Source organism: Heptranchias perlo, chromosome 14, assembly GCF_035084215.1.
Source record: "Heptranchias perlo isolate sHepPer1 chromosome 14, sHepPer1.hap1, whole genome shotgun sequence".
NCBI classification, from domain to species: domain Eukaryota; kingdom Metazoa; phylum Chordata; class Chondrichthyes; order Hexanchiformes; family Hexanchidae; genus Heptranchias; species Heptranchias perlo.
This window is the reverse complement of record NC_090338.1, coordinates 14967134-14994582: the sequence shown is the minus strand read 5'-3', so window position 1 is coordinate 14994582 and position 27449 is coordinate 14967134. Positions and strand designations below refer to the sequence as shown.

General features: G+C 47.6%; 1 protein-coding gene across 2 annotated transcripts in view; it reads right to left on the bottom strand.

The window, feature by feature from the left end:
* stard15 (StAR-related lipid transfer (START) domain containing 15) overlaps positions 1-27449 on the bottom strand; it is a 93177-nt gene that overhangs the window by 7362 nt on the left and 58366 nt on the right. For both annotated transcript variants that reach the window (XM_067996049.1, XM_067996048.1), the window contains 3 exons: positions 22124-22271; positions 13239-13342; positions 10379-10496 (listed from right to left, as the gene is read on the bottom strand). In XM_067996049.1, the coding sequence (XP_067852150.1) occupies positions 10379-10496; positions 13239-13342; positions 22124-22271 (370 nt within the window). The remainder of the gene's footprint in view (positions 1-10378; positions 10497-13238; positions 13343-22123; positions 22272-27449) is intronic.

Here is a 27449-nt window from a genome sequence, read left to right as displayed (position 1 = left end):
CTCATTCAGTAGGACGATACAACATGAACATTATGGCTCTAAACATGAGTTCAGAGCAAGCATGCAGCTTCACCATTTCTGAACCTCCGTGCTCTCTCATCCTATGATATCTAGGCTAGCTGCCTTGAAAGGGGTAAAGGGCTTACATTATTTGAGACTGCTGAAGGGGCTGTTCTTGGAGGTTAAAGGCCTTCTTGACTTGCAAGCAAAAGAATAATATCAAGATATTGAAAGTACACGGAGCAGAGACAATGGGCATCATTTTAGCACCCGCTATCGGGTGCGTTCCTGGCGGGGGGGCCCCAAAATTCGGGAAATCCCGGGACCGGAGCCCGCCTCGAACCCGTGGACTTCCGGGTTCCCCACTGACGCGCCGGCGTGCGCGCGCGCAGCCCCCGCTGATGGGAATCCTGTAGGCAATTAAAGCCAGCGGGATGCCACTTAAAGCTATTTATTTTGCTTGTTCAGGTCATTATCTGACCTGATTAAGGAATTATGTGAGGAGGGGTGGGATTTTAAAGCAAACTGGGACTGTTTCCCACACTGGGGGAAACACTCCCAATTCAAATGGACCTGTTGCAGCTGTCAGCCTGTGGTAGCTGCAAAGGTCCATTTGACAGGTGGTGGGGGGAGACCCTCACTCATTGCAGGAGGCCACTCTGTCACTTGGGACAAAGTTTGGCCTCTGCCACCCTCCTCCTGACAATCAAAGTCACCAACTTGCACACTTACCCCGGGGTCCAGAGACATGTACCGACCTTGCGGACCCCCTCAGATGTACATCTTCCGGATGGGGGCCGCCGTAGCTGCAGTCATGACCTCCTCGGAGGGCGAACAGCATCACCAGCCTCACCAGCCTCGCCATGCACGCCGTCCACCTCTGACACGTGGAGCTCCACAACAGAGTGCTGTGGCACATCCACCTGTACAGCAGGAGGGAGGGCTACTGCAGAGAGAGATGCGTCGCAGAGGGCACTACCCTCGCCACAGGGTCCACAGACCGAGGCTCAGCTTCCTAGACCTCTCTGAGCAGCAGTGCACACGGAGGCTCAGAGTCACTCGACATGTAGTCGTGGACATCTGCAGCCTCCTTCATGCCGAGCTGCTCCTGGCTGGCCCGAGCACCATCTTCTTACCTCTCGCTGTCAAAGTCACCACTGCCCTCAACAACTTCTCCTCCGCATCCTTCCAGGGTGCAACCGGGGACATCGCCGACGTCTCTCAGCCGTCTGCACAAAAGAGCCCTGCGAATACACCTACACCCACTCTGCAGTGACACAATGGGTGGCATCAGTTGTGGGACTTCATTGTGATCCTCAGGAAAGGGCTTAATTGCACAAACCAGACAAGATTCACGAAGACATGGCAGTAGTGGTGCCAATATAATATGTAATGTGAGTTGATCAGAAATGCAATATAAGTAACAACCATGACAAACCCTTAAACACCCTTGTGCACCCCCTTCATGCTCACGACACGTTTGCCTTATGCTTCCTACTGCACATATGTGATGCATGCTCTGTGGCTGCAGCACAGGTAGTGGCAGGTTGAGTGAGGCTGGCCGTGAAAGAGATGCACGAGAGGGTGAGTATGAGATAGAGCCATGAGATTGTATGAGGATTGGGTTGAGTGGTAGTGGCGGGATGAGTACTGGCAAGGTGAGTAGGTGCAGGTAAGATGAGGATGATGTTTGAGTGGGTATGAGGGGTGATGTGACAGAGTAGTGTTGGCAGTGCAGAAGGAGATGTGGGGTGGGGGCGGTGATGTGGCAGACGGAGTGTAGGGGAAAGAGTAAGTGTACTCACTTTGGCTGACCTACTGAGGTCATTGGAGCGCCTCCTGCACTGTATGCAGGTGGGCGATATGTTGGTGGTGCAGGTGACCTCCTCTGCCACCTCGAGCCAGGCCTTCCTGGTGGCAGAGGCAGACCGCTTCCTCCCGCCCGCCGGGGGGAAGATCTCTGTCCTCCCAATCCTCCTCACCCCATGTATTGCTACCTGGAGTGAGGCATCATTAAACCGGGAGCAGCCTTCCCCCTGGGCTGCTCCATGCTGTAATTTTTTCTGTTTGTTGCAGCATCTGTCAGTGGAGGACTGCCCCTTTAAATAGAGCTCCTCCAGCTGACAGATCTTACTGCGCATGCGCAGCCCGCCCGACGCACAGGTCAGCAGTGAGGAACCCGGAGGAGAAGGTGAGTGGATCCAATCGGGCTACGATCGCGCGGGTGGCAGACTGATTTCGCCGGGCGCGATAGCCCCCCCGCCGAGAACCCGCAGCCCTGGTAACATCGGGCCCAATGTGTTAGACCTACACAGCTTCAGAGACATAATGCATGCTACAAACTGAAAATATATATTACTTGTGTGAAGAGCCTTTTACTGTTGTTACTGTATACAGAAGTTGCCAAATCATTTCCTAAGCTTAGATATACCATACACTCCAAGTCTCCACATTCAAACAAAGCATTTTTGCCTTTGTTCAGTTGTGAAGTGCTGCATCTGGGCAACTTCCTCTTTAATGCTTAGTTTCTTCCAACATGAAAGGATTGAAATGAACTGGAAGAAGTTAAAGAGTTAAAAGAAGTTAAAGAGCTAACCTCATAGTCCCCCAACCCCGCACTGCCCACTTCTCTTCCTTCCCAAGATCCACAAACAGGACTGCCCCAGTAGACCCATCATTTCAGCCTTTTCTTGCCCCACAGAACTTGTTTCTTCCTATCTCGACTCTTTTTCTCTCCCCTTGTCTAGTCTTTTCCAACCTACATCCGCGACTCTTCCGACACCCTCCGCCACTTTAACAGTTTCCAGTTCCCTGCCCCTAACCGTCTCATTTTCACCATGGACATCCAGTTCTTCTATACCTCCATCCCCCACCAGGACGGCCTGCGGACCCTTCGCTTCTTCCTTGAACGGAGGCCCAACCAGTCCCCATCCACCACCACCCTCCTCCACCTGTCTGAACTTGTTCTTACGTTGAACAACTTCTCCTTTGATTCTACTCACTTCCTCCAAATAAAAGGTGTCGCTATGGGAACCCGTACAGGTCCCAGCTATGCCTGCCTTTTTGTGGGATACGTGGAACATTTCATCAACTTTGCTTTCAATTTCCACCCTTCCCTCGCCTTCACGTGGTCCATCTCCGACTCTTCCCTTCCCTTCCTTGACTTCTCTATTTCCATTTCTGGGAATAGGCTGTGAATCAATATCTTTTATAAGCCCACCGACTCCCACAGCTACCTTGATTACACTTTCTCCCACCCTGCTTCCTGTAAGGACTCTATTCCATTCTCCCAGTTTCTCTGTCTCCATGTTGTATCTGTTCTGACGATGCCCTCTTCTACACCAATGCTTCCAACGTATCTTCCTTTTTCCTCAACTGAGGATTCCGCTCCACCGTAAATGACAGGGCCCTCGACTGTGTCCGTCCCATTTCCCGCATCTCTGCCCTCACCCCTTCCCCTCCCTCCCCAGAACTAAGATAGGGTCGCCCTAGTCCTCACCTTCCACCCCACCAGCCTCCACATTTAACGTATCGCCCTCTGCCATTTCCGCCACCTCCAGCCCGTTCCCACTACCAAACACATCTTCCCCTCCCCTCCCCTTTCAGCATTCTGAAGGGACTTTAACCTCCGTGACACCCTGGTCCACTCTTCCATCATCCACATCACCCGCTCTCCTTCCCACGGCACCTTCCCATGCGAGCGCAGGAGATGCAACGCATGCCCTTTCACCTCCTCCCTTCCCACTGTCCAGGGACACAAACACTCCTTCCAAGTGAAACAGCAATTTACTTGTACTTCTTTCAATTTCATATACTGTATTCGCTGCTCACGATGCGGTCTCCTCTACATTGGGGAGACCAAACGCAGATTGGGATTTGCTTTGCTGAACACCTCCACTCTGTCCGCACGCATGACTCTGATCTGCCGGTCGCTTGTCATTTTAATTCCCTGTCCCACTCCCACTCTAACCCCTCTGTCCTCGGTCTTTGACCTGAAATGTTAACTCTGTTTCAGTCTCCACAGATGCTGCCTGACTTGCTGAGTATTTCCAGCATTTTCTGTCTTTATTTCAGATTTCCAGCATTCCCAGTATTTTGCTTCTGAAAGGATTGAAATGTGAGCAGAGGTGGCCTTCTTGCATGACTACCTGTGGTAGGTGCCTATCAATATCATTGTATTTACCTGAGATGATTTATTCAGCTCTTACATTTTACTTAGATCTTGCCGGTTCCTGCAGGTCCTCCTGGACACAATGTTTACTCTTTCAGCTACCTCCATCCATATCTGTTTCACCAGGTGCTTCTGAGATGGGATTGTCCTGTCCAGTCTGTCCCTCCTCTCTGATTGCTTTCAGGAGACTTGACTTTCCTTTGCCTGCTTTTCTTCAGGAATATTGCTTGGTCAACAGCTGCCCTGAGCTCCCACAAGTTATTCCAGCTGTTTTAAGTACCTCCTTATTGTGCTTCACAGCTGATAATATTGACCTTCTGCTTCATTGGATGTCCTCCTGTGTCAGCATTAAAACTCGTGTTTTACTGCCGTTCCAGGAAAATTAAAAGGTGTTTATCATCATGCTCGGTAAGTCAAAAATATTAGGTAATGTCCAGTTAACCCCTCAATAACTAGGCTGTAGTGGTAAGATCTCATGCATCCACTGTTGAATACTGTCATAAACCCCACTTCCTCCATCTTTTGTTTAAGACTGTTCATTCTCTCTTGAATTGAACCAACTTGTGTTGGGGTGAGATTCCCGAATGCTGTAGGCAGTACAGTGGCTATACTTCATATGCACGGATATAGTTAGTTTTGGCAGGCTAGTGAGCGCCAAATCCATTCCTGTTGTGATCATATTCCAAAAGATGTGAATTTCCTACTCCTGGATAGTAAATGGTGCCATGAACATGGGCTGCCTTTCCTCCTCTCTAGCCCAAGGGGGCACTGAGAGGCACATCGCTAATTTGTGAGTCAACAAGGATGTTGAAGTGGTTGACCGAACCATGAGCGAGTTTGAGACATTAAGTGAGCAATATATTCCCGAAGTTTAAGTTTAATGAAGGCATAATTCCAGGAAGTAAAACACATCTGTCTTAAAATATCACTGTAAGATTGACTAAAACAACAACAAAAAATTACAACTGTACAAATAAAATTGGAGCTGAATAAAACTGCAGAGTTTCTTTTCTCATTGTATTGGATCGGCTAACTTTGCTAAGCTTGGTTAACTCAGAATTCAAACTTAACTCGCAGAGAAGCTGTGTGTTTGATGTCAGGTCTGCAGTCAGGTCTGATGTGGTCCCCCTCTGTTTTTATAGCGTTGGCTACCCTGGATTAGTCATTAAAATGCAGCCACTGATGTGTGGGAGTAGTGTTGAAAGAGACGGTGCAGTGTTTCTACATTATTTATTGCCCGAAATAGAGGTTGTCAGGGTTAATGACCACGGTTTCTTTGTGCAGAGATCCAAAAGCAAAAAGAGGAGCAAGGGTTTGCTTCACAAACATTGCTTTCTGTAAATTCTAAACTAGGGATGATCAGTTTTGATTTTGGATTTAACTCTTGACCATCTGGAATCCGAATGGTCTGAATCGGACTCTGGAAAAAGGGAATTGGTAGGGAAAATGTCCATTGATCATAACGACCACATGGTCACCAGCTCACCAAACAAATCGACAGATCAGATGACATTTTTCTAGACTTTCGCATGAATAGACTGATTGGATAGAAAGAACCTGTTGTTTTAAGAGTGTTTTACCTCTTAGGTTCGTTGAATATGTGCATTTTAGGCTGCATTTCAAATAACTCTTAAATAATTATTTACAATCTAAACATTGTCTCTCAGCTCCAACAGTGGCTTGTGTTATATGGAGTAATTACTCAGCCTGTGCTCCAGATGGCACTCTACATGGAGTCAATACCTAAACGAGCTGCTTCTGCCTACCAAGTTACGTACTACAAAGAATGCTAATGCCTTATATGTTCAAAGTACCACAGAATCAGAGACCAGACCAAAGGTGATCTACAATGGAACTAGAAGCCTTCCTCCAAGACTGATTAAACTGCAGCAGCAACACCATAGAGAAAAAGTCTTGCTTTGTAATGCTCAAAGCACAGCACATACAATAAATTACTTTAAAAGGCAGTAGCTGTTGTGTAGGGAAAACACAACAACTAGTTGGCACACAAGATTCCACAACAAGATGAAAGTGTAGTTGATCCATTTTTTGATGGCGCTAGTTGAGGCAGAAATGTTGGCCATGTCCTCTGGAAAACTCTCTACTTTTCATTCAAATAGTACTACGGGAAGATCCTGAACAAGAGACAGGAGCTCAGTTTAACATCTCATTCAATGGACAGTACTTCAACAGCACAGCATTCGCTCTGCACTCTAATGACATGTTAGCCTGGATTATGTGTTGAAGGCCTGAAGTGGGGCAGGGACCCACAGACCTAATCTGCTGGCTCAGCAGCAAGGGTGCAACCAACTGAGCCAAGCTGATGCACCAATACTAAGCTGTCCTTTTTATTAATGATCAAGAGGAGGGCTTAAACAGAGCTATCCTTAAATTGATGGATGATGCAAAAATATGCACAGGGGTTAGTAATTCAGACCAAATCAATATGTTGCTGGCCAACTTTGATGGGTTGGCCTGCAACATATTGTTGGCTAATGTCAATTATTGTGGATGGGTGCAGCTTCATGCGATATAAGGCTTTGGTGCACCTGCACTTCGAATATTCTGTGCAGTTTTGTGGTGGGGGTTATTGAGGTTCTGGAGAAGATGCAGAGGAGGATGACCAGGATGATACCGAATCTTACAGCTCCCAGTTTGAGGATTGGCTCCAAGAATTAGGGGCCTGGAAATTGGATCGTGCCCAGATTGGGGCGCGATCCCGGAGCAGCACACGCTGCACGCACCTGATCAGGCCGTAAGCAGGTCCACCCGAAATTGGTCCGCTGGCCTCATTTGCCAGTAACGACCCCAGAGGAAGAACAAAGTAATGAGCAAACCAGAAATGTCTTACAAACTTCCAGAAATAGTTAAGTGACCTCAAGCTGTAAAAGCATTTACGTTTAAGCAGAGATAGTGCAGTTTTAACACATCTGCATGAATTTAAGATTGCACATTTCTGAATGATTACTAAAACTAAAATGGTTAAATTATGAGGACGGGTTGTATAGACTAGGCTTGTATTCCCTCGAGTATAGAAGATTAAGTGGTGATCTGATTCAGATGTTTAAAATGATTAAAGGATTTGATAGGGTAGATAGAGAGAAACTATTTCCTCTGATGAGGAAGTCCACAACTTGAGGGCATAACCTTAAAATTAGAGCAAGGCCGTTCAGAAGTTGTCAGGAAGCACTTCTTCACAAAAAGAGTAGACGAAATCTAGAGCACCCTCTCCCAAAAGGCTGTGAATGCTGAGGGGGGGGGTCAACTGAAATCTTCAAGACTGAGATTGATAGATTTTTGTTAGGTAATGGTACCAAGGGATATGGAATAAAGGCGGGTAAATGGAGTTGAGGTACAGATCAGCCATGATCTAATTGAATGGCGGAACAGGCTCAAGGGGCTGAATGGCCTACTTCTGTTCCTATGCAAGAGGGACAATGAGTAAGTCAATGCATGCCAATTAAAAACCAAGTTCCACTTTGAAACATTAACCTGCGGCAGATAAAGTCTCAGTTTCAGTGCCAACCTCCCCGCCAAGTAAAAATAAAATGCCACTTGAGTACAGTTTGCTGAGAATTCTTCTTCTGGCTGTTCAGAAGCTGATACTGACTGAAGCATCTCAATGCAGTGACCCCACTTTTTTACAGTTCCAGGAATTAGTGGTGCTACGTAGCCCATTTATTGACAGCGCTGTAATATAAATGGGGTAGTCCACAGTCCATCCCGAGTCGGGCAGTGCCATCTCGTGACGTGCTTTCGTTCATCGGCAGCGAATAGAATTTTGCCAGCACCGGGGCAGTGGTTGCCATCAGAGGCCACCATTTTATCGTGCCGTTGGTGAGCTGAGTTCTTAGTGTGAACTTTGAACTCATGTACCATGAGCCAGGAATAAGATTTGCTGGACTGTACACACCGCCTAACTGATATTGCAATTTTCTGGTGCAGATGCGGGTGCATCAGCAGTTATTCCGGTGATGCCCCCTGTCCTCCGGATCTGCCACGTGCTATAAACAGGAGAATTTGCAACACAGGCCAAAGCACCTTATCAGAGAAAAGCTTCCGCAATGTAAATCAGGCATTAAACCGACAAACCACGTCAGGTATAACTTATGTCAGTTCACAACCACTCAGACGACAGACTCCTCATGGAACTAGAGTGCTCCACCTGTAAGAATGAGAAAACTGACATTATTCCAATCACAAAGACCACCTTCACCTCACAAAATATTTAGGAACAACGGGATTCAGCCACAGAGGCTCGATCACCATAGCGCAAAAGGCTGGCACATATTATTTTCCAAAGTCTCACCACAGTTTCTGCATTCTGATCTATTCCTGCAATCACTAAACACATTTGTAAATTGTTCTTGGGGTTCAATTGTCTCCAGTTCAAACACAAAGTTTTATTAACTCCATACGGCTCAGTGAGTTCACATCCAATCGGTGGAATCGCACATTGTCGGTGCACACCAGGTCAGCAAAGCACCAACAGCCCCATCTAGTGGACATCAAACAACTAACCGCTTCGGGTGGACAGAGTGGAGAATTATTTTGTGTCTTCACACTCCTTTAGCGGGGGTGTCTGGAGCCTCGCTGTCAGGGGGTGCATATCGGAGATTCGGATAAACGCAGTTCCGACCAGTGTGAAGTCAAAAAATGACCCCAAAGTTATAAACGATGCAAATCCATTTGAAAGAGGCTGCATGACGGCAGATCACGTACACAAACCATCCTCGTTAGCCAACATGGCTGCACAACTGCAGACTTTTCACAGCCTGCTGTATCGAGAACTCAGGCAGCTTGAAAAGTGCTTAGTGACGTGACAGTGGCCTCTGTTTTAACAATTTTCTTCCCTCCTCTCTTGAATTCTTAGGGCATGGTTCAACGGGCACCGTTGGAAGCCTCTAACGCCTCGCACAGGTGGCCATTCTTTGTGCGCGAGTCTAGTCAGTGAGTGCCAGCAGACTATTCAACCATGGGGGACTCACAAGTGCATCCCATCGAGAAGTCACTGGACAGTGGGGACTCAAGTCAATATCCCCCTTTCAGGCCGAGGGAATCTTTTTTTTTCATTCGTTCATGGGATATGGGTGTCGCTGGCAAGGCCAGCATTTATTGCCCCTAAAGCTAAAGCCAATTGTAGCCCACCCCCAATTGTTGTTCTGTCTCAGATCAGCTAACTCAGCACAGCCCAGTGTCCAAAATCTTAATAGTCTGTATGGTTCATCCAGGGCTTCGAGGGTTAAGTTACGAGGACAGGTTGCATAAACTTGGCTTGTATTCCCTTGAATATAGGAGATTGACGAGTGATCTGACAGGTGTTTTAAATGCTAAAAGGATTCAACAGGGTAGATACAGAGAAACTATTTCCTCTGGTGGGGCAATCAAGAACAAGGGGACGTAATCTTACAATTAGAACTAGGCCATTCAGGAGCACTCCTTCACACAAAGGATATCAGAAATTTGGAACTCTCTTCCCCCAAAAGGCTGTGGATGCTGGGACAATTGGAGCTTTCAAGACCGAGATAGATAGATTTTTGTTGGGTAAAAGAAAGAAAAGAAAGACTTGCATTTGTATAGTGCCTTTCACTACCTGAGAACGTTCCAAAGTGTTTTACAGCTAATGAAGTACTTTTGAAGTGTAGTCACTGTTGTAATGTAGGAAACGCGGCAGCCAATTTGCGCACAGCAAGATCCCACAAACAGCAATGATATAATTGCCCAGATAATCCACTTTGGTGATGTTGGTTGAGGGATAAATATTGGCCAGGACGTCGGGGAGAACTCCCTTGCTCTTCTTCGAATAGTGTCATGGGATCTTTTACATCCACCTGAGAGGGCAGACGGGGCCTCGGTTTAAAGCCTTATCTGAAAGACGGCACCTCTGACAGTGCAGCACTCCCTCAGTACTTCACTGTAGTGTCAGCCTGGATTATGTGTTCAAGCCTCTGGAGTGGGATGTGAACCGGGAGAGGGTATCAAGGGATATAAAGCAAAGGCGAGAAAATGGAGTTGAGGTGCAGTTCAGCGATGATCTAATTGAATGGCGGAGCAGGTTCGAGGGGCTGAATGGCCTACTCCTGTTCCTTATGTTCCTATCCCACATTGCTGGAAATATCTGCTAAAGCATTGGAAAAACACTTCATAAATCAGTTTGTTGGGGAGGACTTGGAGAGTCCTGTTTCTCCGGCAAGTTGGTGCACTAACCTCGCGGGTCCATTTGGGTCAAGTAGTACAAGGTACAGCTGTTAGCTCCATTCGATTTAATGAAGTAGCCAGTCTGCAGTGAGACCGCTCGCACTAAGTCCTTCTTTGGGGGATATTTCTGCAAATAAAGAAGCAGTCAGCAACATTTGTATAAAAAAAAAACTTTCTGGAATTGAAACAAGGTATTTCTGCCAATCAGTGAGCTGCCAAGGACGCAATCTCCCTCGTCTTGATGTTCCCCACCCCACAAGTCACTGAATGATCTGTTCCTCAAATGAATCCTGATATCAGCAGGTTACCTTGTTTAAAACAAAAATCAAGGGCAGCTTAACCCATGGAAAAATAGAGCAGTCAAGAGTCACTAAATTTTAATCACAGACACTGCTGAGCACCAGAAATATTGGGGGCATTTTATCCCTCCACGGTGGGTGGGACAGTGGCAGGGCTGAAACCCGATCCCAATGCTCCAAATTCCGGTTTTAACAGAGGTGGGTTGTGGGGTGCTCTCCAGAGGTGGGTCAATTATTTAAATTTGTTAATGAGGCTGTGCGCCTCAGTTTTAACGGACGTTTACATTTAACAACTGCGGGCCGGGTTTCCCAGGGCTCGGGAATCCCAGCAGCCGAAGGGAGGTGAGAACTGCAGGATCGAGCAGGCCAGTGCCTTTCCAGCATTGCTTGTGGGCCAGGAGGAGCAGGAGTGCTTCCCCCCGGCTCCCCATGCAAACCTACCGTGATTGACCGACCCCTACCCAGCGATCTGAAGCCCCCCGATCTCCAGGCCGACTCACACGCGATCTCTTCAAACACCCCACCGCCGCAATTTCTTCAAACACCCCCCTGCTCGTGATCTCTCACTCCCTCTTCTCCGCTCTCCGGCTGCGGCCTTCCAGAGCAGGCCTTCCCACCTGACTGCCTCTCAATCTGTCTGGCTGCCGGCCGGGAAATGGAGGAAAAAAATTCAAACAAGGTCCTGTCATTAAATTCGGCAGGACTTCCGGGTTTCCCGGCTGCCACGCCCCCCACCCCCCCACTGATTCTTCCCCGTAAATATCGGGGCCATTATGTGGATTTTACCCACTCATGTCCCCTCAGGATCCATCTGTTAGTAACAGTCTGCACCATGGATAGACATGGAATAGTTAGAACCAAATCTTTTACAAGCAGCTTGGGTGTTAAGAAAAATTGGTCGTCAAATTCAACTCCAGGTTAGTATTATTTCCAGCTTGTCCTTAAGTTTTATTCTCTAAAGGTTTCAATGTCGAATAGTGGAGATAAATTCTTAGTGACACTTTTAGCCATAGTCATGTTGTATGCATAGAATCCTCCGCCTCAACTCAGAAACACGTAAGGCCCGATTTTAACCGTGCCCGCTTGCTGCGTTCAAAACGCCTTTGGGCCTGCCACCATTTTTGGTTTACGGCAGCATCAGGGTCACCCACCACAGGCAAGCTGGCACCTTATTAAAGAAAGAAAAAAAGAAAGACTTGAATTTATATAGCGTCTTTCATGATCTCAGGACGTTCTAAAGCGCCGTACAGATAACGAAGTACTTTTTGAAGTGTAGTCACTGTTGTAATGTAGGAAAAGCGGAAGCCAATTTGCACACAGCAAGGTCCCAATGTGATAATGACCAGGTGATCTGTTTTAGTGATGTGCCTTGAGGGATAAATATTGGCCAGGACACCGGGGAGAACTCCCCTGCTCTTCTTCGAAATAGTGCTGTGGGATCTTTCACGTCCACCTGTGAGGGCAGACAGGGCCTAATATTTATAACATTAATATTTGGTAGTCGAGGTTTGATGATGTAATTCAGACCCTGATGAGATTTTTAACTGCCAATCGCGGCAGTGAAGCTCAGTGTTGGGCTGGCCGTGAAATCTTGCTGCAGGCAAGATCATGGTCAGAAGACACCCAGATAAGTGTCAATTTTTAATAATTTGTGGGCCAGGAGGAGTAGAAACTTTGGGACTCCCCTATCCTGGGCTTCCCATCCCCCCGCTACGATCACCTCCGGACCCGCTCCCTCACCTGAGTGCAGGGGTCCATTCCCCACGTGAAATCCCTCCCCCGCCCGGCGGCCCCCTCATCATTCCCGCCGTATTTGGGCAGAAGTAGTCCTTTAAGATGGTAATGTGGCCCGGGAGTTGAAATGGGCCAAGCCTCATGCCGGTGCCACCCTGGGCACTGCCCACCTGCCCTGGCACCCACACACTGCACTCATGCCCTGGGTTAAAATTGACGATGTAATCTTTTGATTAGTGTGCATGGACCAAAAATAATTTATTAATGTGGTTTACCACTGAGATCTTAAGGACTTTTGATATGATCGGAACGACAAAAGTTTTAATTTTTTTATATGTATATTGTATTTTTAGCTTAGTTGTGGTCTGGTTAATATTTCAGCAATAAAGCTACTCCTGCTATTACTGTATCCCAGGCAAAACCAATCAGCCTGTGTGTTTTCCTGAACCTGCCAGCAGCTTAAGGGTTAGTGTATCTTCGGTCTGAATGGCAAGCGAGGATCACTGTCCGAGGGTGCACAGAATGCAATCGTTTCAAACTCAGCTACAGTCTCGGACACAGCCTTCGATCTGTAAACATTTTGTGAATACACAGAATAGTAGCACTGCACAGTTTCACAATTTATTGCTTTCTCCCTTTCATCGAACTCACAGTGAGTAATGTTTACTCAGCCACTTTTAATCCTGACTCTGTAAAACCTTCTCATGCTGATAGAGCTCGACTTGCACTATTGAATTTTGCATTTATTAACGTTATATACGAGTCGGTTCCAAAACCAATAGAACACACGGCCCTTCACAATGGACAGGAGGACCTCTGCACATACTGATACTCACTGGATGCTTCACTGAGTAGTTAATAATCATGTAGTCATTGCCCAGAGGAAGCCACGATCGAAGAGTGACAAAGTCTCTGTTCTTCAATGGACTCGGACACTTCCCTAACAGAGGAGAAGACACACTGCACATTAGTAACTGGTACACAGGGAGGGTATCTTGAACTGTGCTTTATTTAAATGAATCCTGTAGATTGATTCTGCTACTGTTGGAGAATAATTGGCACTCAACCTTGGAAGTTATGTATCTGGAAAGTGTATTTACTCGACAATAGAAGTTTATCAAAATGGGCCCGTCCTACCACACAGTTTGGGTTGATGTAACACAGCTTCAGGCATTTGCATCAACATAAATCTTGTTGCGAGATTTGTGTCGCTCAAATCAAATTTAAAGAAGCACTGTGACTCCACCGCTAAAAGCTAGCCAGCTGGTTACTGGCTACAAGCACTAGGAAGAAAATTTAAGAGGTATTCAAAGCTTCAGTTGTAATCTTTTTGATGTTAGCAGACAGCCGATGGGATGGGCAGCATTCTGATGCAAGCATGCATGGGCAGGGTTGCTGTATCATTCGATGATTCTATCCCCAGAATTTGAGGCAAGTCAATGCTGGGTCAAAGTGTAAGCCAATAGTATAATTTAGGTCTGCCGCCCCATTGCTCTCAGTAGCTGCTGGTATCAAGCTGGTACACATAGTTGACAGTGCTATTATAGTCTTCGTGTCGCAAGGAGCCATTTAGCCCATCTTAATTCATCCATCAAGAAGCGCCCTTTGGTCCCCTTACAGCATCCAATTGTCATCTTTCTCTGGTGTCCTGGCCAACATTCTTCCTTCAACAAATACCACCAGGAATCAGAATAACAGGCCATTCACATCATTGCTGTTTGTGGGATGCTGCGGTGCAAAATACCTTCCATGTTTGCCTACGTAGGAACATAAGAACAGGAGTAGGCCATTCAGCCCCTCGAGCCTGTTCCTCCATTCAATTAGATCGTAGCTGATCTGTACCCGAACTCCATTCACCCGCCTTGACTCCAGATCCCTTAATACCCTCGGCTAGCAAAAATCTATCGATCTCAGATTTAAAATTATTAATTGAGCTAGCGTCTATTGCTTTTTTGTGGGAGAGTGTTCCACACTTCTACCACCCTTTGCGTGAAGAAGTGTTTTCTAACTTTTCTCCTGAATGGCCTGGCTCTGATTTTAAGGTTATGTCCCCTTGTCCTAGACTCCCCCACCAGCGGAAAAAGTTTCTCTCTCTCTATCCTATCAATTCCTTTCAAAATCCTAAAAACCTCAACCAAATCACCTCTTAACCTTCTCTATTCCAGGGAATACAAGCCTAGTTTATGTAATCTTTCCTCATAGTCTAACCCTTGGTAACATTCTGGTGAATCTGCGCTGCATTCCTTCCAAACGGGGGAGCGGGAGGCCCAGGAACCACTCCCTATGAGGCCGGTGGTGAGGGCGGTAACACGGGGGAGCGGACCTGAGCGGGAGGCCCAGGAACCACTCCCTATGAGGCCGGTGGTGAGGGCGGTAACACGAGAGCGCAGACCTGAGAGCGGGAGGCCCAGGAACCACTCCCTATGAGGCCGATGGTGAGGGCGGTAACACGGGGGAGCGGACCTGAGCGGGAGGCCCAGGAACCACTCCCTATGAGGCCGATGGTGAGGGCGGTAACACGGGGGAGCGGACCTGAGCGGGAGGCCCAGGAACCACTCCCTATGAGGCCGGTGGTGAGGGCGGTAACACGGGGGAGCGGACCTGAGCGGGAGGCCCAGGAACCACTCCCTATGAGACCGGTGGTGAGGGCGGTAACACGGGGGAGCGGACCTGAGCGGGAGGCCCAGGAACCACTCCCTCTGAGACCGGCGGCGAGGGCGGTAACACGGGGGAGCGGACCTGAGCGGGAGGCCCAGGAACCACTCCCTATGAGGCCGATGGTGAGGGCGGTAACACGGGGGAGCGGACCTGAGCGGGAGGCCCAGGAACCACTCCCTATGAGGCCGATGGTGAGGGCGGTAACACGGGGGAGCAGACCTGAGAGCGGGAGGCCCAGGAACCACTCCCTATGAGGCCGATGGTGAGGGCGGTAACACGGGGGAGCGGACCTGAGCGGGAGGCCCAGGAACCACTCCCTATGAGGCCGGCGGCGAGGGCGGTAACACGGGGGAGCAGACCTGAGTGGGAGGCCCAGGAACCACTCCCTATGAGGCCGGCGGCGAGGGCGGTAACACGGGGGAGCGGACCTGAGCGGGAGGCCCAGGAACCACTCCCTCTGAGGCCGGTGGTGAGGGCGGTAACACGGGGGAGCGGACCTGAGCGGGAGGCCCAGGAACCACTCCCTATGAGGCCGGTGGTGAGGGCGGTAACACGGGGGAGCGGACCTGAGCGGGAGGCCCAGGAACCACTCCCTATGAGGCCGGTGGTGAGGGCGGTAACACGGGGGAGCGGACCTGAGCGGGAGGCCCAGGAACCACTCCCTATGAGGCCGGTGGTGAGGGCGGTAACACGGGGGAGCGGACCTGAGCGGGAGGCCCAGGAACCACTCCCTATGAGGCCGGTGGTGAGGGCGGTAACACGGGGGAGCGGACCTGAGCGGGAGGCCCAGGAACCACTCCCTCTGAGGCCGGTGGTGAGGGCGGTAACACGGGGGAGCGGACCTGAGCGGGAGGCCCAGGAACCACTCCCTATGAGGCCGGTGGTGAGGGCGGTAACACGGGGGAGCGGACCTGAGCGGGAGGCCCAGGAACCACTCCCTATGAGGCCGGTGGTGAGGGCGGTAACACGGGGGAGCGGACCTGAGCGGGAGGCCCAGGAACCACTCCCTATGAGGCCGGTGGTGAGGGCGGTAACACGGGGGAGCGGACCTGAGCGGGAGGCCCAGGAACCACTCCCTATGAGGCCGGTGGTGAGGGCGGTAACACGGGGGAGCGGACCTGAGCGGGAGGCCCAGGAACCACTCCCTATGAGGCCGGTGGTGAGGGCGGTAACACGGGGGAGCGGACCTGAGCGGGAGGCCCAGGAACCACTCCCTATGAGGCCAGCGGCGAGGGCGGTAACACGGGGGAGCGGACCTGAGCGGGAGGCCCAGGAACCACTCCCTATGAGGCCGGTGGAGAGGGCGGTAACACGGGGGAGCGGACCTGAGCGGGAGGCCCAGGAACCACTCCCTCTGAGGCCGGTGGTGAGGGCGGTAACACGGGGGAGCGGACCTGAGCGGGAGGCCCAGGAACCACTCCCTCTGAGGCCGGTGGTGAGGGCGGTAACACGGGGGAGCGGACCTGAGCGGGAGGCCCAGGAACCACTCCCTCTGAGGCCGGTGGTGAGGGCGGTAACACGGGGGAGCGGACCTGAGCGGGAGGCCCAGGAACCACTCCCTCTGAGGCCGGTGGTGAGGGCGGTAACACGGGGGAGCAGACCTGAGCGGGAGGCCCAGGAACCACTCCCTATGAGGCCGGTGGTGAGGGCGGTAACACGGGGGAGCAGACCTGAGCGGAAGGCCCAGGAACCACTCCCTCTGAGGCCGGTGGTGAGGGCGGTAACACGGGGGAGCGGACCTGAGCGGGAGGCCCAGGAACCACTCCCTCTGAGGCCGGTGGTGAGGGCGGTAACACGGGGGAGCGGACCTGAGCGGAAGGCAGTCGGTGGGATCGAGAAAGAAAAAAAAATCAAGGAGTGACGTCACAGGACAGCAGGTAGGTGACTGGCTGGTAAAGTCTTAGAGCTTTTTTTCACTCTGAGTTAGGGAAGTGGGTAAAATTAAATTAAGAGCTGGGAGCGTAAAACTGCTGTTAGTTTATTAAATTTAATAACTTAAACTAGTTTATTAACTAGATTAATAAAACTACAAATAACCAATTGAATAAAAACTTCTAAAAACTAATTTAAAAAAACAGGTTGACATCAGCACAAGGGAACGAGCTGATTGGTGAGTGTTTTGTTAAAATTTTAGTTTATTTCTGTTAAGTTTAGTTAAGACAAGGAGGACCAGGCAGGTAGTGCAGGAGTCCCTTGAGTGCATCTCATTCTCTAACCAGTATGGTGAGGGAGAGGGTTCCTCTGGGGAGTGCAGCCAGAGCCAAGTCCACAGCACCATGGGTGGCTCAGCTTTACAGGGGCTGGGGGTGGGGGGTGGAGAAAGGTCAGGAGAACAATAGTGATAGGGGATTCAATAGTTAGGGGAACAGACAGGTGTTTCTGCGGCCGCAGGAGTGATTCCAGGATGATATGTTGCCTCCCTGGTGCCAGGGTCAAGGATGTCACTGAGCGGCTGCAGAAAATTCTGAGAGGGGAGGGTGAAAAGCCAGAGGTTGTGGTCCATAACGATACCAACAACATAGGTAGAAAGAGGGAAAAGGTCCTGCAGGCAGATTTTAGGGAGCAAGGAAAGAGATTAATAAGCAGGACTTCAAAGGATTACTCCTGGTGCCACGTGCTAGTGAGTATAGAAATAGGAGAGAGCAGATGAATGCCTGGCTGCAGAGATGGTGCAGGAGGGAGGGCTTTAGATTTCTGGGGCATTGGGATCAATTCTGGGGAGGTGGGACCTGTTGCACCTCAACGGAGCTGGGACCAATGTCCTCGTGGGGAGGTTCGCTAGGGCTGTGGGGAGGGTTTAAACTAATTTGGCAGGGGGATGGGCACCAGGATGTAGCATTGGAAAGGAGAAACAAGGTGCACAAAGGATTGGGAGCGACAGATTGCACAAGAGTAAGAAATAGCATGGTATTAGGTGGGATCAGACTAAGAGAGAATACGAGAAGGTCTAAGATAGGTTTACAGTGTATGTGTGTAAACGCACAAAGCATTTAAACAAGGTTGGTGAGCTGCAGGTGCAATTAGCCACATGGGAATATGATGGTGTGGCGATAACGGAGACCTGACTCAAAAAAGGGCAGGATTGGGTACTAAATATTCCTGGATACAAGGTGTTCAGGAAAGATAGGGAAGGAAAGAAAAGAGTGGGGGATGGCAGTCTTGATTAAGGAGAGTGTTGCAGTGCTGGAGAGAGAGGATGTCCTGGAGGGGTCAAGGACAGAATCTATTTGGTTGGAGTTAAGGAACAATAGAGGTGCCATTAAACTACTGGGTGTATTCTACAGGCCACCAACTAGTGGGAAGGATAGAGAGAAGCAAATTTGCAGGGAAATTACAGTGAGGTGCAAGAACTACAGAGTAATGATAATGGGGGACTTCAACTATCCTAATATAGACTGGGATACTAATAGTAAAGGGCAAAGAGGGGGAGGAATTTTTGAAGTACGTTCAGGAGAACTTTCTTGACCAGTACGTTTCCGGCTCAACGAGGAAGGAGGCATTGCTGGATCTGGTTCTGGGGAATGAGGTGGGTCAAGTGGAGCAAGTGTCAGTGGGGGAACATTTAGGGAGCAGCGATCATAGTATCATGAGGTTTAGATTTGTTATGGAAAAGGACAAGGAGCAATGTAGAGTAAAAATACTCAATTGGAAGAGGGTCAATACAAAGGGATGAGAACTGATCTGGCCCGGGTAAATTGGAATCAAAGATTGGCAGGCAAAACTGTAATAGAACAATGGGCGGCCTTTAAAAAAGTGATGGTTCAGGTACAGTCGAGGTACATTCCCACGAGGGAGAAAGGTAGGGCAATTAAAGCCAGAGCTCCCTGGATGACAAAAGAGATAGAAAGTAAGATGAAGCAGAAAAAGGGGCGTATGACAGACGTCAGGTTGATAATACAAGTCAGAACCAGGCTGAATATCGAAAGTACAGAGGGGAAGTGAAAAAGAAAATAAGAGGGGCAAAGAGAAAGTATGAAAACAGACTGGCGGCAAACATAAAAGGGAATCCAAAAGTCTTCTCTCGGCACATAAACAGTAAATGGGTAGTAAAAGAAGGGGTGGGACCAATTAGAGACCAAAAAGGAGATCTACGCATGGAGGCAGAGGGCATGGCTGAGGTACTAAATGAGTACTTTGCATCTGTCTTTACCAAGGAAGGAGATGCTGCCAAAGTCACAGTAAAAGTGGAGGTAGTTGAGATACACAATGGGCTAAAAATTGATAAAGAGGTATTTAAAACGTGGACTGTACTTAAAGTAGATAAGTCACCCGGTCCGGATGAGATGCATCCTAGATTGCTGAGGGAAGTAAGGGTGGAAATTGCAAAGGTATTGGCCATAATCTTCCAATCATCCTTAGATACGGGGGGTGGTGCCAGATGACTAGAGAATTGCAAATATTGCATCCTTGTTCAACAAAGGGTGTAAGGATAAACCCAGCAACTACAGGCCTGTCAATTTAACTTCGGTGGTGGGGAAACTTTTAATCCGGGACAAAGTACATAGTCATTTGGACAAGTGTGGATTAATAAAGGAAAGCCAACACGGATTTGTTAAAGGCAAATCATGTTTAACTAACTTGATTGAGTTTTTTGATGAGGCAACAGAGATGGTCGATGAGGTTGATATGGTGTATATGGACTTCCAAAAGGCATTTGATAAAGTGCCGCATAATAGGCTTGTCAGCAAATTTGAAGCCTATGGAATACAAGGGGCAGTGGCAGCATGGATATGAAATTGGATAAGTGACAGGAAACAGAGAGTAGAGGTGAACGGTTGTTTTTCGGACTGGAGGGAGGTGTACAGTGGTATTCCCCCGGGGTCGGTACTGGGACTACTGCTTTTCTTGATATATATTAATGACTTGCACTTGGGTATACAGGGCACAATTTCAAAATTTGCAAATGACACTAAACTTGGAAGTGGGGGGTATATGTGCACAAATCTTTGAAGGTGGCAGGGCAGGTTGAGAAAGCGGTTAAAAAAGCACATGGGATCCTGGGCTTTATAAATAGAGGCATAGAGTACAAAAGCAGGGAAGTCATTTTGAAACTTTATAAAACACTGGAGTGTTGTGTCCAGTTCTGGGTTCCGTACTTTCGGATGGATGTGAAGGCCTTGGAGAGGGTGCAGAAGAGTTTTACTAGAATGGTCCCTAGGATGAAGGACTTCAGTTTCGTGGATAGACTGGAAAGCTGGGGTTGTTCTCCTTAGAGCAAAGAAGGTTGAGAGGAGATTTGATAGAGGTATTCAAAATCATGAAGGGGCTAGACAGAGTAGATAGAGAGAAATTGTTCCCATTGGCGGATGGGTCAAGAACCAGTGGACATAGATTTAAGGTGATTGGCAAAAGAACCAAAGGCGACATGAGGAAAAATGTTTTTACACAGCGAGTGGTTAAGATCTGGAATGTACTGCCTGAGGGGGCGGTGGAGGCAGATTCAATCGTGGCTTTCGAAAGGGAATTGGATAAGTACTTGAAGGGAAAAAAATTGCAGGGCCATAGAGAAAGGGCGGGGGAGTGGGACGAGTTGGATTGCTTTTGCAGAGAGCCGGCATGGACTTGATGGGCCAAATGACCTCCTTCCGTGCTGTAACCATTCTGCGATTCGATGAATATATCCTTTCCAAGATGTGGTGCCCAGAACTGTACACAGGACTCCAGAAAACAAAAAAAAACATATGTGTCAGACGATCAGTACCAAGCCACCTACTCTCCCTGTACCAGCACTGATGCAGTTTTAGAGTCCAGTGCCAATGATTTGCTCGATAACTATAGAAAAATGGCAACAAAAAAAAATTCAAACAATGCGTGCATCCAAAGATTTTTTTAAATGCTATTTTTTTGACCTGCAGATTTTAACAGAGAAAAACCACAGATGGTCATTGCGATACCCCGAGTCATCCTAACCAGCAGGCCGCGTAGCCTTTCGTACGCTAATTCTATTATAGACGTGCAGCCAGCAGGTGCTGTAAGGAGGAAGGCAGGTATGCCTCCGCAGGTATAGAACGTCAGCTTGTGACGGTTTTGGCTTCCTGCCTCCACAGGCAAAGCCCTTTAAGATCACCACCAGTAATTTCTAGACTTGTACCTTCATCTGTCCCATTACACCAGGTAGGATGCAAGTAGCAGATCTCATTGGATTAAAGAGCTATCAGTCAGAAGAAGTACCTGAGGATCAGAGCCATTGCTTTTTTTTTAGTGATGTTGGTTGAGGGATAAATATTGGCCAGGACACATGGGAGAATGCTGTTCTTCTTCAATATAATGTCATCGGATCTTTTACACCCACTTGATAGGGAAGATGAGACCTCGGTTTAACGTCTCATCTGAAAGACGTCACCTCTGATAGTGCAGTGCTCCCTCAGTACTGCACTGAAGTGTCAACCTGGATTTTGTGTCTCTGGAGTGGGACTCGAACCCATCTGACTCAGCGGCGAGAGTGCTACCAACTGAGCCACGGCTAACATCACTGTAAAAATATAAATTGCCTGGGCTTTGCGGCTGTATTGCCAAGGCTTGGGGGCCAGACGTACCACATGGCCTGTGGTTTGGACATCCCTACCCTAAAAAATGTGATGTGGTAGGAAATAACATTACCACTTGTAGACTAAGTACCCAATTAACGTGACGCTGTCACCTGGAATCTCTGTCACACAAAGTGTCCACTCAGACCTATTGAAGATCTTGGTAGGCTGCAAGATTATCCTGATTTCTCCACCATGTTATCTGTTTTACCTTCCTTTTTCTTGAATTGATGCGAAGAAGTCATCAGCAGCATTTTAAACGAATAATGTTTTACAGTAATATCATTGCTGGCTTACTAACTGCTCCCAACGCCCTCCCTCCCCACCATGGACGATGCTCTCTTTGTGTCTCTCTTAACTATCTATTTTATGTATTAAACACACATACACATATACAGATAATGTCTTAGTCTGTGCTCTAGATGACGCTGTACTTGAAGTCAGCATCTCAGCTGCTTCAGCCTAACAATTTGCCGTTGCACAATTTCACAAGAGTTACGTTTCAGGGTAAAAATCTGGTCTCTGGAGTTACTTACAGGAGTAATACCCCACATCTGCATTCACCGTCAGCCGGCCAATATCGTAGGTCTCAATCATATTAGTGTCCCATTTCTTTCTGTAGTGCGTGTCATGAAGAACATCGTAGAGGGTCTCCGCAGAAACATCCTTGCAGTTAATTCTCATCTGGAACAAGAAATATTGACAGTTTGGAGAGATCCATTGCAGGTTTAAAGAAAACACCGAACTAAGCTTATTATGATAACAGGGCTGTGACAAAACTTTTAATAAAGATAGTTGAGTCCGTACTCATTGTAACATAATTCTGGTCAACACAGTACAAGTCTCTTCTAATTTTATATCCATTATAGGAAATGGGTACTTTAGATTGAAAACATTAATGCATGATGCATATACAATTTGTAGCTCAGTTGTTAGTGCCTCCCATGCTCATTATATTGCCCATCACTACATAAGATGACATTTTAAGATGATCTAATTGAAGATTCTGCAATGATGAAAAGGATATAGATGCACTGCAGAAGGTGCAAAAAAGATTTACAAGGATGAACTGAGAGGTTATAACTATCAGGAAAGACTGAACAGGCTGGGGCTTTTTTCTTTAGAAAAGAGAAGGCTGAGGGCGATCTGATTGAAGTCTTTGAAATTATGAAGGGGTTTGATAGGGTAGATGTAGAGAAGATGTTTCCACTTGTGGGGGAGTCCAAAACTAATAAATCCAATAAGGAATTCAGGAGAAACTTCTTTACCCAGAGAGTGGTTAGAATGTGGAACTCACCACCACATGGAGTAGTTGAGGCGAATATCATGGATGCATTTAAGGGGAAGGTAGATAAAATAGGAGGGATAAAGGAATAGAAGGATATGCTGATCGGGTTAGATGAAGAGGGATGGGAGGAAGCTCGTGTGAGCATAAACACCTGCAGAGACCAGTTGGGTCGAATGGCCTGTTTCTGTGTTGAAAATTCTATGCAAGTCTAAGGCAATTGAAAAACGTGAGCCAGGCAAATTGTTCACTACAGTGAAGGGTTCAAATATCAAGGGACAAAAGGCAGTTAGGAGTAGGAAGGAAAAGGTGGCCAAACGTTTGTTCACTAAAGACTTGTGGAACAATTTGCAATAAAAGATCATTCAACTGAACAGTATAAATGGGTTCCAGTGGCAAGTGGGTGTGATCCTGGAGAGAGAAGGGTATTGGGGGATATAATAGGAAGGTTATCAGATGGATTTGAGATAACTCCAAAAGTAGTAAGCTTATTGGGCCTAATAGATGTCTTCATTTTCCTAAAAATATTTATGGTATAATTCAATTATGCCTAGTGATAGGATCATGCATAACTGGTCCAAATGCACATTAGAGCCTTTTGTTGGAGGTCTCACACTCCACTTTACATTTATTATATCCTTATGAAACCTGTACTGTGGTTATACATTAAAAGAAACTGCAATACTGCAACTTTGGGTAAATAGAGGCACTGATATGATAACCAAGCCTGTTAATATTTCCATGTTCAGCTAGCAATTCTTAGCATTTCCCCTTTTCTCTACCTGGAAAATAAATAGCTTTAAGCGGGGAGGGCAATCCCATTAACGACAGTGGTGTAAAAGCCCTCAGTTATAACAATAGGGCCTAGGTATACATCTTATGAATAAAAATGTCTCTCCTAGGACTTGCCCAGTGTTGGTAGCTTTGATGAAAACATACCCGCTCACCTCTAAGATTCCATGTTACTTGCCTCAATATAAAATCCTAACTCAGCATTAAGTGGTGTCAATTGCCTACTAGCCTTTGTGAAGCTATATTTGTAAATGAAGATTACTGAATTTGCATCAAATGTCCATGTGTGAGCAATTCCTGTCTTTAGTCCAGTTGGAGGCTGATAACTTTGGGCCATTTGGATCAACTATATCTGATCTTAGGCATCTGCAGAGACACTTGAAGCACTGTACATCGCTAGAGCTGAGATTTTTTTTTTAGGCATCCTTAGGAAAATAGCCCTGAAGACAAGAATGGCTGTGATATCATGAGAATGCCCAGTTCACAAAAATAAACTCCCATGGTCTCTGATGCACATCCCACAGTTAGCTGGTCACCATTATAGCTAATTAATAATGTTTCACCATTAAATACCATAGTCACTATAATATCATCAAGAGGAATTCTACCACAACTTGTATATATTTAAGGAAAGATATCTAGTCTGAGATTATTAATTCAAAAATGCCTCACTAATTAAATTTCTAAAAATAAAATTATTCTAATTCTCTCTAAACTCAACCTCAAAAGAAAGATTAATCAATTGTAACGTACAGAGGCTCCTCCAAATTTAGTTCTGTTGTATTGTCTTTTTAAAAATGGCTTGAGTCGGCAAGATCAGTTCCTGTAAATCGGGGTAATCTGCATATTCCTAGCCATTAATAAAAGAAACTATAGTCGAATTTCATTCATGCACAGCTGAGCAATTTTATATAATGAGTTTTTCTGTTGACATTCACCCAGCAACTAACCTTTGAAACTCAAGATGAAACTTCCATTATAAAACGACATCAATAGTGAATGAGATAATTAGAGATTACCAGTGGATACATCATCTTGATCAGGTTTATAATCAGCATTGAGTGAGGCCCAATGCAACTACAAACGTATCCTTCGATAAATAAAGTTGGCATGGCAACAATGGGGGACACCATGCAGTGATGGGGCTGAGGTTCACCTCTATCTATTCCGCTTAGCTTCTGATCTCAGCTGCACAACTGTGAGGCGGCACTGAGCAGAGGGAGGGCCACCATTAGGCTGCTGTCGCTCATTTCCTAGCACCCTGCTGTATGGTGGCAATTAGATCAGAGCAGGTATCGACTGCTGCCAACTTCACCACTGGAGGTGTGTGGATCAGCTGGGCTTGCATCAGCAGAATGAAGAGGGAGTGAGGGAGGAGGAAGTAACAAATGAAGTAAACATTACGGGATTAGTATTCAACTGCAGCGACAACAATTTCCAGAATTAGGTCACGGCTAAAGGTACACCCATCACCCCTGTGCTCACTGACCTATATTGGCTCCGGGTCCAGCAATGCCTCAAATTTAAAATTCTCATCCTTGCTTGCAAATCCCTCCATGGCCTCTCCCCTCCCGATCTCTGTAACCTCCTCCGGCCCTACGAGTAGAATGGGCCTATACTCTCTGGAGTTTAGAAGAATGAGAGGTGATCTTATTGAAACATATAAGATTATGAGGGGGCTTGACAGGGTAGATGCTGAGAGGTTGTTTCCCATGGCTGGAGAGTCTAGAACTAGGGGGCATAATCGCAGGATAAGGGGTCGGCCATATAAGACTGAGACAAGGAGGAATTTCTTCATTCAGAGGGCTGTGAATCTTTGGTATTCTCTACCCCAGAGGACTGTGGATGTTTATTCGTTGAATATATTCAAGGCTGAGATAGACAGTTTTCTGGACTCGAGGGGAATCAAGGGATATGGGGACTGGGTGGGCAAGTGGAGTTAAGGTCGAAGATCTGCCATGACCTGATTCAATGGTGGAGCAGGCGTGAGGAGCATGTGACCTACTCCTGCTCCTATTTCTAATGTTCTTATGTAACCCTCGTGTGAAGCGCTTTGGAATGTTTTACTACATTAAAGGCACTAAATAAATGCAAGTTGTTGCTTAGAAACTACCATCAGTGATACTGTACAAAAGCTTGACATACTTATATGTAAACAATTTTACAACACCAAGTTATAGTCCAGCAATTTTATTTTAAATTCACAAGCTTTCGGAGGCTTCCTCCTTCGTCAGGTAAATGTTCAGGAGCTCCTTGAAGCCTACGCATTTATACATCACAGAACAATACATGGTGTTTACAGACTGCCCCTGCAACTGCCCGTTGCCAAGGCAATCACCGTGTTCAGACAGAGAGGTGTCACCTGCAGAACCCCCGAATACACATTCAACAAAAAAACAAACAGGAAAAAAAAACAAAAAAAAACAAAAAAAAAAAACAGAGAGAGGCAGAAACATCCGGAAGGCAGAGAAAGCCAGCAAATGACCCATTATATTAAAAACAGATAACATTTGTTCGCTGGTGGGGTAACGTGTAGCGTGACATGAACCCAAGATCCCGGTTGAGGCCGTCCTCATGGGTGCGGAACTTGGCTATCAATTTCTGCTCGACGATTTTGCGTTGTCGTGTGTCTCGAAGGCCGCCTTGGAGTACGCTTACCCGAAGGTCGGTGGATGAATGTCCATGACTGCTGAAGTGTTCCCCGACTGGGAGGGAACCCTCCTGTTTGGCGATTGTTGCGCGGTGTCCGTTCATCCGTTGTCGCAGCGTCTGCATGGTCTCGCCAATGTACCATGCTCTGGGGCATCCTTTCCTGCAACGTATGAGGTAGACAACGTTGGCCGAGTCACAGGAGTATGAACCATGCACCTGGTGGGTGGTGTCCTCTCGTGTGATGGTGGTATCTGTGTCGATGATCTGGCATGTCTTGCAGAGGTTACCGTGGCAGGGTTGTGTGGTGTCGTGGACGCTGTTCTCTTGAAAGCTAGGTAATTTGCTGCGAACGATGGTCTGTTTGAGGTTGGGTGGCTGTTTAAAGGCGAGTAGTGGAGGTGTGGGGATGGCCATAGCGAGGTGTTTGTCCTCATTGATGACATGTTGAAGGCTGCGGAGAACATGGCGTAGTTTCTCCGCTCCGGGGAAGTACTGGACGACAAAGGGTACTCTGTTGGTTGCGTCCCGTGTTGGTCTCCTGAGGAGGTCTCCTGAGGAGGTTGCGTCCCGTGTTGGTCTCCTGAGGAGGTTGCGTCCCGTGTCAGGAGACCAACACGGGACGCAACCAACAGAGTACCCTTTGTCGTCCAGTACTTCCCCGGAGCGGAGAAACTACGCCATGTTCTCCGCAGCCTTCAACATGTCATCAATGAGGACAAACACCTCGCTATGGCCAACCCCACACCTCCACTACTCGCCTTTAAACAGCCACCCAACCTCAAACAGACCATCGTTCGCAGCAAATTACCTAGCTTTCAAGAGAACAGCGTCCACGACACCACACAACCCTGCCACGGTAACCTCTGCAAGACATGCCAGATCATCGACACAGATACCACCATCACACGAGAGGACACCACCCACCAGGTGCATGGTTCATACTCCTGTGACTCGGCCAACGTTGTCTACCTCATACGTTGCAGGAAAGGATGCCCCAGAGCATGGTACATTGGCGAGACCATGCAGACGCTGCGACAACGGATGAACGGACACCGCGCAACAATCGCCAAACAGGAGGGTTCCCTCCCAGTCGGGGAACACTTCAGCAGTCATGGACATTCATCCACCGACCT